Source organism: Anthonomus grandis, chromosome 4 (genome assembly GCF_022605725.1).
Source record: "Anthonomus grandis grandis chromosome 4, icAntGran1.3, whole genome shotgun sequence".
NCBI classification, from domain to species: Eukaryota; Metazoa; Arthropoda; class Insecta; order Coleoptera; family Curculionidae; genus Anthonomus; species Anthonomus grandis.
The window spans coordinates 2,503,255-2,516,282 of record NC_065549.1 but is presented as its reverse complement, the minus strand read 5'-3'; the positions used below and the strand labels follow the sequence as shown (position 1 = coordinate 2,516,282).

Sequence of the window (13,028 nt, the reverse complement as noted above, 5' to 3'; positions counted from 1 at the left end):
GTTTCCTTTGCAAATTTTCACTATTTTTGGAAATATTTTCATGAAATAATTGGACTATTTTTACAGGAAAGTCAGTCAAAGAAAGAAAATTTCTTACTCAATATTTTCTTATGGGCCTCAAAAAATGTTTGAGTTAGAGTCACTTAAGGTCCAAAAGCCTCCAGATTTGAGGTTTTGGAAACATATGAACATTTTTGGGGTATTACTTAAGTTTCGTTTAAGATATCGTCAGTACATCGAAGTAGACCAGTGCCCGATGATCGATTCGAGGGTAGAAACGTGGTTCTGAGTTAAGGATTTCGGAACTTAAGGCACTTTTGCTTGGGGCTTTTTTTACTAGATTTCTTAGCAAACGTTCACTATTCTTGGGAATGGAATTTTCATGAAATAATTAGAATATTCTTAAAGGAGTCTCATTTAAAGAAAAAAACATTTCTTTCCCAATATTTTCTTATATAAATATTCATTGTATCTCAAAAAGGGTTTGAGTTAGAGCCAATTTTGTCAGTCAAGGTCCAAAACCCTCCAAATTTGTAAACATGCTAAACTAGCTGACATTTTGGGTTATAGCTTAAGAACCATTTAGGACATTGTCATTTTTTTTCCACATCAAAATAGACCGGTACCTCAGGATGAGTTTTAGGGTAAAAACACGATTCTCGTTTGAAAATTTAGGTGGTGATTAGGGTAGTTTTAGTTAGTAGCGCAATTTTCCTAGAAATAAAATAAATTTGAAATGCCTGGCATTAAATTACAAATTACTCCCTAAATCTGTAATATAAAAAAAGTCTTCTAATTGTCACAACAGACCTAAAAAAAGCACAAAACTCCAATAAATATTTACGAAATTATAGAATCATATTGTAAGGAACCAATACCAATATTCGCCAAAAATTGTATGCTAAAATTTCTTCCCTTTTATTAGTCCCCTCCTCATGTGGTAGTCCAGACAAACTGATAAACACAACCATCTCAGGAACGGACTATAGTCTAGGCGCGACCATTAATTACAATTGTCCAGAGGGTCACATGCTTGTAGGAGACAAAAATAGGACGTGCGGCAAAGAAGGATTTTGGACCGGAATGCCACCTACTTGCAAATGTACGTTATCCCTTGATTTTGATAATGTATCAGGTTGATTTTTGCGTTTTATATTTTAGTTGTCGATTGTGGACAGTTGCCGGAGCTGGAGCACGGAACGGTGGAATTGAAGGACCAGAGGACGACCCACGGGGCCAGGGCTGTTTATACTTGCCATGAAAATTATACTTTAATAGGTAACGAAATAAAATTCTACAATGTAGCTTATGCAACATTGTACAAATCGAAAAATTGTATAGATTAATTTTAAATTCCAACCTTAAATTATGTAGAAATAAGCAATACAATGCAAATTTGTACCAAATTGGTAACTTTTTTAGTTTCAGTGATATTTGCATGGAAAGTTTTCAACTTGAAACCCTGTAATCTACCATATTTGAATAAATGTGAAATTGAATTTGAATATACGCCACTGGCCAAATTCTTTCTTGGGCGCCCTCGTGACTTAAGTGAGTTTGCCAGAGGTGTATATTTTACACAACATTTAAAATGTTATGTAAAATATACATTACAACGCACATTAAATTTCATCAATCCATCTTAACACGCAATTGAGATGCAATTACCTGAAATTCAACTGGCGTCTGACAATGTTATTATTAGGTCATGAAGTACGAACTTGCGAGGACAACGCGAAATGGAGCAACTCGACCCCGCAGTGTCTCTTCGATTGGTGTCCGGATCCGCCGGAAATCCACGGCGGTTTGGTGCGGACTTCCGGACATCGAGCGGGCGACACCGCCACCTATTCCTGTCAACCTGGATACGTTATTAGCGGCGAAGGAGTAAGTAGTGATTTAAAAAATAAAGCACTCGTTATTAAGTTCATAGAAAAAAAACGAAGTAGTATTTTCTAAATTTAGTATCTATTCCTTGGAACCCCATTAAGATCTATTTTTTCTGTCCCTTTTGTTTAGGAATTCTTTACAGATTTATATTTGAATCCTACCTAGGATGGAATACCTATTGAAAATTAGTAAGTAATTAGAAGCTCAGGGGTATCCTTACACAAGATAATTAAATAAATAAAAATAGAAGATAATGTGTAACTTGGTGGTCCAATCCAACTGTCATTACTATTAAAATACTGTTTATTTATTCAGATTTTCTCTTAAAAAACTCTACATTTTAAACATATTAGTAATTATTTAGAAATAACTTTTCTTTTATTAATTGCAAGGGAAAAAGTAGATACTCAGATTAGTAGACTTAAAAGTGAAATAATAAAACCTAATTCTGCCTTTAAAAAATTAAAATATTAAGAAAAGATTAGAGATCTGTATCAGAAATTTCCTATTGCATTGTAGCATTGAATATTTTGATTTTATAGTAAGTTTGCCCAATAAATCTTTTTTGTTTTAATTATAGTCTTTGCACAATAGCTTGTAGGTTCATAATTTATTCAGGAATATGTAATGAGTCTTGCTTGTTAGAGTAGTTTAACTTAGTAGTAATTTTTTATTTATTTTGTAGTATATGCTTACTACCCAATTTTTAGTTTATAACATAATAATTTTTTTTGATATATAATTTAAACTGGAAAGTTTAATTATGTTTTGATATACATTAAAGTAACTCGTCTACATTAATACAAATAAACAGATTGTTGTAACTATATTTAAAAAAAGATTTAAATATCTGAAATAAAAAGGGGTGTTATTTGTAAAATAACTAAAATAACTGCCAAGTATTTAATTATTTAATTTAAATTTTAGTATTGAGTTTTCGGGATAAAAATATGAACATTTTCCCACGGATACCCTTTGGATTTTTTAAGAAAGAATTTTTGGGAAAATTTGGTATAACTTGTTGATAAAAAGTTATATGAAGCTTTTGCAGAATTTATCAATTTTTTATAAAAAAAATAATTTTTCACCAAGGACGTTCTAATATTTCAAAAATCCTCCATAATTTCTTTATTTTGAGATTTGCGACTAAATGTTATTCTATATGATTCGTTCTATATTTAATTAGGATTCCAATGCTAAAAGAAAATTTTCCATATTCCTTGTAGTTTTAGAGAAAATAAGGAAACACACAAAAATAGAGGACAATAGAGAAGGAGAAAATAAGGACACTTACTTGAATAGACCTGAAGATTTCTCTTTTGGCCCAGTTTCTTTGGCCGATCTGAAAATTCTGATTTTTTTTATATACGAAAAAATCATAAATTTAAAAACATATAAGGGTCCTTGTCCTGATACTGGAGTATCTCCAACTTTTTTACAGTATTACAGTTTTCTACTCTCTCGTCCTCTGCACATTGTTTTCAATAAATCATCGTCAATTCGAATATTTCCTAAATCTTGGAAGGTCAGCTATTTAATTTCAGTATACAAATCTGGAAATAGTAAAGATATTACGAACTATAAGCCAATATGTGACCTTAGCATCATTTCTAGGTTATTTTGAAAAAATTGTCACTGTATCTTTATCAAACTTATTATCTTGCACCATAATGAGGGAACAATATGGATTTCTTAGAGCCAAATATACTGACAATTACTTGCTCATATAGTAAAAGTTTAATTCTATTCCAGGGGCCGTATTTTTGAAACCATGCGAGAATCTTCGAATGCGAACAAAGTCGAGCGGCAAAATTCGCACACGAACTAAAAAGTGCATCTTTGAACAGCATTCGAAATTTCATTCGCATACGAACATGAAATGTAGTGGCAACGTAGCAAAGTCGAGTACTATTGAAGGCCATGTCAAACGGGATGAAGACGATAAAGATTTTTTAACCTAACCTGAAATTTAAGTTTAAAAACATCAGGGAATTTTGAGGTTGTTTTCACGGTGTTTCTTAGGTTTTTTGAATTGACTTTTTTTTACGATGGATCCAAAATTTATATATCAATTTAAAAATTTCTAAAATGGTTTCTAATTAATAGTTGCTGTAACCTTCTTCCTGCAATGAGTTCTTGGCCTTGGTTTCTAACTTGTATGATCTCATTATCATTTATATAGATTCCATAGTCAATATCAATATAATTATCTTCCTCTTTATCACCAAATTCAACGGGAGGTATATTATGTATAATGCACATATTGTGCAGTACTGTGCAAGCATTAATTATTTTTGAGGCTGTGGTTGGATCATAATGAAGAACCCTGTTCTTTAAAAGACAACGAAATCTAAGCTTTAACACCCCATTGCATCTTTCTATAATGGACCTTGCTTGTTTTTGTCGAATATTATAATTCTCTTCAGGAGATCCTGGCAATGCATTTTGGATTGGGGTGAGCATCCATGAATCACCTTGAAACATTTGTTTTAATGTGGATGTAACATATAATTAGATATATTTATATTAACAAACTTCATATAAGTTAGTTAATTAAAAATATATGAAATCAGTATATTTAATTATTAAAATAAAAAAAAATTTACCTAAGAAAGAAAAAGAAGTATAGCCATTATTATACAGTTGTCTGATATATTGGTAGGCTGCACTATTGTTAAAGATATAGCTGTCATGACTGCTGCCAGGATATCGGGCACAGACATTTACAATTTTTAAATCTGGATCACAGATCTGAAATAAAAATATAAAGTAGTTAAAATATGTTAGCAGACATAATGTAGGAATATTTGCAAACATATTGAGTTATATATCTAGCTAATTGAATATTGTTAATAATTTAGTTTTTAATAATTTAAGTTTAGTTGTTTAATAATTTAATGAATGGTAGCCCTTGCGGTTCACATATGCTTCCTCTGGGTACTGGTTCCTCTTCGGTGCAACTATTGCTATATGAGTGCAGTCAATGCTGTAATAAGTTATGTGTCATATAAAACCTTAAAAAAATATTGGATAATCCATTTTAAGCAAATTAATACAATGTTTTAAACTAAAAACAATTATTACAATTTATTAATATGGCAATAGCCTTGTTTTAATTAGTTCTTGCTGAGCATACTCAGACGAGTTTGTGAATAAAAGAGTAAAATATATAACTTCTACTCTTATCAGGATAGAATTATATACCTATAAAACAAAAGATACTTACTTGTTCCTTAAATCTGACAGTTCATCTCTATTTCGAGGTAAATGAATATACTTGTTAAATATATCAGGCATATTAAGAGCATCTATTACCTCATGAATCACATTTGACACGCTACTTTGGGAAACAGCATGATTCATATTTCTACCTACATCCAACTGGTAACTGCCACTTGCTAAGAATCGTAATGTTGTTAAAATCTATAAAAAAATAATTCTTGTATTAGGAGAGCATCTAGAAACTCCAAACACCATTTTAGAATATCAGCACCTCTTCAGAAAAACAGATTGTGCTACCTTTTTCGAACTTAAGGAAATAAGTTCATTTTACTAGGAAACAGAGGATCTCATTTGTACTTTCATAAATTTGAAATTTGTACCTTCATAAATTACATATATGTTATACAAAAATTTTTCAAAATGCTTGAAAAATTGAGAAATTCATATTTATCTAAAAGCTTTATAAATTTAGCATTAAATCTGAAGGTATTATTTGATTGTTATACAAAAAAAAATATTTTGATTCCTACTTACTTTCCTTGGAATGCACAATGCTGATTTCCTAGATGGAGCTGTGAGGTGAGGCTCTAGTAAGTCTATTAATTCCATCGTAAGAGGCTTGCTTAATCTATATAATTTAATAAATTGAGCATCTGAATACATTTCAAATGGGTCAAGAAATGAACAATACATCCTATTCCTTCTATCTGCCAGAGTTTCAGCCTCTTCCAGTGCATCGACGACGTTTCTTTGCACAAGATAGATTTAATCTTGCCATTTGATTATAGTTTTTTTTTTCAATAAACAACAAAAAAACACTACGAAAATACTCAACGAACACACAAATTTAAAAAAATACAAAGCTAAGGTTTAAAATCAAAACAAGACAAGTGGCAGAATCAAATTGAAAATCGCACACGAACTTTGAAATTCGAATGGTATATACCCATTCGAGACACCGCGTGCGAAAAAATTCGCATACTATGCGGTCGAAAATACGAATATCGATTTTTCGTGCGAAATCGTCTAATTTCGTATGCGAATCAAATTCGAATGGTTTCAAAAATACGGCCCCTGGTACTTGAAGTCAGTTTTTTTACGCTTAGCACGTGTATTAAGTTCCAGGTTTAGTTCCATTATTGTGTTCCGGGCCTTTAACGTAATTTGTAATTCTCAATTTTCTTCCAGGCACTTGAAATGATTTTTTGAATATGAAATTGATCAGGTGATTTTTAGGAATGAAGAGAATTCTCTGAATATTGCCTTTGAAGATTTTTTTTTCAAAAAAATCAATACTAAAATCATATTTTGAATGGCCTTAACTCAAGAATCAAAAAACTTTTTTAAAAATAAAGAAAAAATTATTTTTTTATTGACATTTTTTGACACTTCCAGGCAGTTGAAAAATTCTTCCATATAATTACTTGAAAGAAGTTTTCAATTGCCTGGAATAGTCACTTGAGTTTCAGGTAGTTAATGTTCACTTCCGAGCACTTGAATTGATTTTTAAATATAACGTTAATCAGGTGATTTTAAGAATGAAAAGACTTCCCTGAGTTTTGCCATAAACCCTGTTTTTTTCAAAAAATTCAGTACTTAAGTCATGATTTAGCTAGCCTTAACTGCTAGTTTAAAATCAAAAAACTTTCATAAACATCAATAAAAAATATCAATTTTTAGGCACTTTCAGGCAATTGAAACAATAATTTCTTTCAGAAAATTGCCTGAAATAAGTTTCAACTGCCTGGAATAGTTATTTAAGTTCTAAATATCTAAAACAACATTTCCAGGCATTTAAGGCAATTTTGAAATAGTTGAAGTGATTTTTTGATACGTCCAGGCAGTTGACACTATTGAAGATTATATGTAGACTATTTGAAGCTTCAATTTTTTTTTAAAACATTACCTGAAAGCAGTGTCAACTGCCTAGAATAATTCTTTAAGTTCCAAATAGTTTAAGCAACTTTTCCAGGCATTTGAGGTAATTTTCAAGTAATGAAAGTCACTTTTTGATACGTCCAAGTAGTGGGAGTCATCCTCAGGTATTTCCAGGCAGTTAAAGCATCAATTTTTTAACAGGAAATTGCCTAGGACAACTTTCAATAGTCACTTCAGTTCCAGATAGTAAAAGTTCAATTCTTTTCCAGGTACTTGAAGTCAGTTTTTTACGCTTAGCGCGTGTATTAAGTTCCACGTTTAGTTCCATTATTGTGTTCCGGGCCTTTAACGTAATTTGTAATTTTCAATTTTCTTCCAGGCACTTGAAATCATTTTTTGAACATGAAATTGATCAGGAATGAAGAAAATTCTCTGAATTTTGCCTTTGAAGATTTTTTTTTTCAAAAAAATCAATACTAAAATCATATTTTGAATGGCCTTAACTCAAGAATCAAAAAACTTTTTTAAAAATGAAGAAAAAATTATTTTTTTATTGACATTTTTTGACACTTCCAGGCAGTTGAAAAATTCTTCCATATAATTACTTGAAAGAAGTTTTCAATTGCCTGGAATAGTCACTTGAGTTTCAGGTAGTTAAAGTTCACTTCCGGGCACTTGAATTGATTTTTAAATATAACGTTAATCAGGTGATTTTAAGAATGAAAAGACTTCCCTGAGTTTTGCCATAAACCCTGTTTTTTTCAAAAAATTCAGTACTTAAGTCATGATTTAGCCAGCCTTAACTGCTAGTTTAAAATCAAAAAACTTTCATAAACATCAACAAAAAATATGAATTTTTAGGCACTTTCAGGCAATTGAAACAATAATTTCTTTCAGAAAATTGCCTGAAATAAGTTTCAACTGCCTGGAATAGCTATTTAAGTTCTAAATACCTAAAGCACCATTTCCAGGCATTTAAGGCAATTTTGAAATAGTTGAAGTGATTTTTTGATACGTCCAGGCAGTTTACACTATTGAAGATTATATATAGACTATTTGAAGCTTCAATTTTTTTTTTAAAACATTACCTGGAAGCAGTCTCAACTGCCTAGAATAGTCATTTAAGTTCCAGATAGTTTTAAAAACTTTTCCAGGCATTTGAGAAAATTTTCAAGTAATGAAAGTAATTTTTTGATACGTCCTGATGATAGTTTACACTACTGGGAGTCATCCTCAGGTAATTCCAAGCAGTTAAAGCGTCAATTTTTTACAGGAAATTGCCTAGAAGAACCTTCAATAGTCACTTCAGTTCCAGATAGTAAAAGTTCAATTCTATTCCAGGTACTTGAAGTCAGTTTTTCACGCTTAGCACGTGTATTAAGTTCCAAGTTTAGTTCCATTATTGTGTTCCGGGTCTTTAACGTAATTTGTTTTCAATTTTCTTCCAGGCACTTGAAATCATTTTTTGAACATGAAATTGATCAGGAATGAAGAAAATTCTCTGAATTTTGCCTTTGAAGATTTTTTTTCAAAAAAATCAATACTAAAATCATATTTTGAATGGCCTTAACTCAAGAATCAAAAAACTTTTTAAAAAATGAAGAAAAAATTATTTTTTATTGAAATTTTTTGACACTTCCAGGCAGTTGAGAAATTTTTCCATATAATTACTTGAAAGAAGTTTTCAATTGCCTGGAACAGTCACTTGAGTTTCAGGTAGTTAAAGGTCAATTTTCTTCCAGGCACTTGAATTGCTTTTTAAATATAACATTGATTAGGTGATTTTAAGAATGAAAAGACTTCCCTGAGTTTTGCCATAAACCCTGTTTTTTTAAAAAAATTCAGTTCTTAAGTCATGATTTAGCCAGCCTTAACTGCTAGTTTGAAATCAAAAAACTTTCATAAAAATCAACAAAAAATATGAATTTTCAGGCAATTAAAACAATAATTTCTTTCAGAAAATTGCCTGAAATAAGTTTCAACTGCCTGGAATAGCTATTTAAGTTCTAAATACCTAAAGCAACATTTCCAGGCATTTAAGGCAATTTTGAAATAGTTGAAGTGATTTTTTGATACGTCCAGGCAGTTGACACTATTGAAGATTATATATAGACTATTTGAATCATCAATTTTTTTTAAAACATTACCTGGAAGTAAGTAATGTATATGTTGAATATCTGTCGGAGTTTTTGGATTGTTCCGATGAGGCCATGCAGTATATACCGATTTTTCTAAAGCTTTCGACATCACGGTCAAACATACTATTTTAATTCAAAAATTGAAAGCTGCAGGTATTGGCGATAGTAGTATTGTCTTTAACGACATTTCTGAGTATTGTCTTTCTTATTCAAAATGTCTTTGTTTTGCCGATAATATCAAGTGCGTTATGTTTGTGTCATCCGAAAGGCTGGAGCTATGGTGTCAATGTAATGGCATGAAATTCATTAAAGTGCGTGCGATTTTCTCCGTTTCTCAAAGAAGAAAAACAATTTGATTTTCGAGTATTAAATCAACAACCCCTCGTTGGGAACCTCGTTCATTGCAAGATCCTCTAAATTAGCAAATTCTCTTCCTATAGATATTGACCTCTTCAGGATGAATTTGATTCAGTGAGTGTACCTTAAAAAATGTTGATTAAATCGATATTCAGTTTTGGTGAGCATGTGATAAAGATTACTTATGTATTTTAAAGCTTAGTGTTTTAAATGCTCTGTAATGTAATTATTATGTAGGTATAGTTCAGTTCAGAGATCTATTAGAATCTTTGATGTGCCGCGAATAGTCCGTGTGCCGGTGTTGCTTGTATTGTCACATGACATGCATGTTTAAATCGCAAAATTTTTTGAGGAAAGAGTCATAAAGTTATATTCTAAGCGATATTTAATCATTTCATTAAATAAATAAATATTTGGGATATTTTAAAAAAAATTAAACATTTGATTCGTAAAATTTGACTACATGTGCCCACGTACTATTTTGTTAGATGTCTTACCTCAGTCACGGCCACTCAAGCGTGAAAAGTTGCACAGGACCGGCCTTAAAATCAGTGGGGTGTTTATAATAATTGATGAGAGAATAGGGGGTACGAATTATTTAGGCCCATTTATTTTGCGGATTAAGGCATTAAATATTTACTTTTTGACACAAAAGGGTAAAATGTTTTGGTTTGTCTTCAAATTTTATATATTTCCTTTTTTTGGGTATTGAGATTTTTTTTTACTTGGTGGTAATTATTAATGGTGATTTTGGCTGCCATATTCAATGTCCTTTATTATTGTTTTTCTTTAATTATAATAATATACTCATAAAAACCCCTATCTCCATATTTAGTACCAACTTCTTTTGATAAAAAGTAATTATGTAGTCAGAAAAGTGAAAGTATATTTTTTTAAATAAACTTTCACATTAAAAATCATCTAGCTGTCTATATCATATGCATGTAAAAGACACAAGTTTTACTTATAAAAAAAACACATTTTACATCCTGAATGTAATATTTATTAATTTGTTTGCCTCATATTTAGTCACACTTTCCTCTTCATTTGTCAAATTTTCCTGCCTATTTTTCCAGGGTCGAAACATTTTAAGGTCTTTAGGTATAATACCAAAACAAATCCACAAACACAAATAAAAAAAACACACTTCCTCACAGTAAAAACTACAAAAAATTTAGACAAATACAGGCCAAATTCTAAATTCTCCGCTTTCCCATCCTTAAAGATCTCTTTAAAAATACGACGAAAGTAATACAAAAACAGCCCAAAAATTTATTTGGGTACGGCCCCGTAATTCTCAAAATCAGTGGGATAGAGAAAGATACACAATCACTTGCACAGCCTAAAGTAGGAATCGCCAGAACCAGCAGGTGTTTTATCTTTGTTTAATAGACTGGCTAAAGAGAGGTGACAAGTCTGTGAGTGCTGGAAGTGTTTAAAATATTTTGTGAGATGCTTGGATTTTAGTCCGCGGTCAATTTTTTGATATTATTTTCTTTCTAAAAATTGAAATTTTTGAAAGAAAAATAAAAAATTGTATAAAACATTGGGTTTTACATATATTTAAAACGATTTTATAGATAAACAATAAATTTTTATAAATCAATAAAATTTTGCCATTTAAACATATCATGCGACAATAAATACGACATAGGCGCACGGACTAGTTAGTGCGGCATGCATATTTATATCTATCACACGCTATTGCAAAGCGAGCAATGCCCGAACGCAGTTCTTATCTATCACATGTTTTGCAAACGCGCCTCTTTAACTAGCACATGCGATCGCCAAAAATGTTGTCTTTCTGATTAAATGCATCAATCGGCGGTCATTAAAAAATATAATATTACGAATTCCTGCAATGTTCTTTCGGAACAACAGAAACACATTATCTATAAAATAGCGACTGGGAACCAACCCCCTTCTAATTTGCTTAAACCCCTTCAACTAAAAAAATATGTAACTGATGTAGAACAGAGTGTACCTTCACCCATAAAAGAAAGCCAGAATGTAGAGCCCAGTAACGATTTTGTTGTTGGGCACCCAGGGGAACAAGATATTGAAAAAACTGAGGTCACAGGCGTTTTAGCCGAATGGAAAACATTTGTACACGAATTGGATCTTAACGTTCAACAAAATCTTTTAGATGATCCTGAGAACTTTGTAGGTGGGGTGAAGGCATTCATGAAAACTACAAAAAAAATATTAACAGTTCGTCGTCTCTTCTGAGTAGATTGCACACAGCCTTTAAACCCTGTTGTTCATCTTTAAATAGGAAAGTGATACACACAACTAGAAAAGGTACTAAAATTTCTGTCCAACCCACAAGTGTAGCAAGGAGAAAGACCAAATTTACAGGAAGAAGACGATTTCAGTCTGGAAGGAAACCGAACAAATCAACCAATAACGAAAATCTAGCTCCTCATAGCCTTAAAGTCACGCAAAATCAAGCTCTAGGAGCTAGAAAAATAGCTAAATAATATCAGGTTCTTATATTTGTATAATATACAAGTAGTATGTAGGTTATTAAAAAAAATGCGAAAAAATTTAGAGGTAATTTTTTGTTCAAAATAAAGGGTAGTTTGTCGTATAAATGTTGTGTCAAAAGTCAACGTAATTAAAAGTAACTAACCTTTATTAATCCGATATCTCCCTAATGTTTATACAACAAATTACCCGTTATTTGAACAAGGAATAACCCTCTTAAGTTTTTTTTACTTATTTTGAGACAACCTGTATAAGTTTTACCGTTATTTTGCTGTTTGTATTCAGATGTTTCTAAATGTTTAAAAAGTTTTGTTGTTTTTTTATTATTTCATGTACTATTTGTACAAAATCGATACTATTTGATCAAAATATAGTACTATATTTTGATCTATTTAGTACTATATGTGTACTTTTATACTTTGGTACTATACAGGGTGTAAATAAATAAGTATGAAAAAATTCAGGGTGTGACTCTTGGGTTAATTTTAAGAAAAAAACTTTATATGAACGTATATCCTAGAAGTCCTAGAAGGGTGGATGCACAGCAAATGCATACCAAATTATACTATAATATCTACAGGAGTTTCACAAATATTATAAAAAAACATATGTTATTCTTAAATATTTACCACCCTGCATCTCAAAAGTTAGGACTTTTAGGACATACATATGCGTTCATCTAAAATTGTTTTCTTTAAATTTACCCAAGAATCACCCCCTGATTTTTTTCGCACCTATTTATTTACACCCTGTATAATAGGATACAAAAATTGAGTTTGGAATAACAAATTTCCAATATGTCATCATTCATAATATTCATAAAAAAGGTGCCTCTTTTAATCTGGAGGTGAGAACACCTGGCTGATGGCAAGGCTGCTGTCTACCTTTAAATAATAATTTAAAAAAATTAAAAAATTTATTTTTTTAAATTTTAAATAATTTTTTTTTTTATGCTTACATTAGAACCTTTCATGCAAGATTACTCGTTCTAAGTGCAAAATTCAAAATATGGTATTAATAAATCTTAAAGCATTTTTCTATATCTAGGTCATAACA

The 13,028-nt window shown here is 30.9% G+C and overlaps 1 protein-coding gene across 1 annotated transcript in view; it reads left to right on the top strand.

The window, feature by feature from the left end:
• LOC126735177 (sushi, von Willebrand factor type A, EGF and pentraxin domain-containing protein 1) overlaps positions 1 to 13,028 on the top strand; it is an 82,711-nt gene that overhangs the window by 49,673 nt on the left and 20,010 nt on the right. The window contains exons 8-10 of the mRNA XM_050439126.1: positions 926 to 1,102; positions 1,162 to 1,278; positions 1,706 to 1,887. Of these exons, the coding sequence (XP_050295083.1) occupies positions 926 to 1,102; positions 1,162 to 1,278; positions 1,706 to 1,887 (476 nt within the window). The remainder of the gene's footprint in view (positions 1 to 925; positions 1,103 to 1,161; positions 1,279 to 1,705; positions 1,888 to 13,028) is intronic.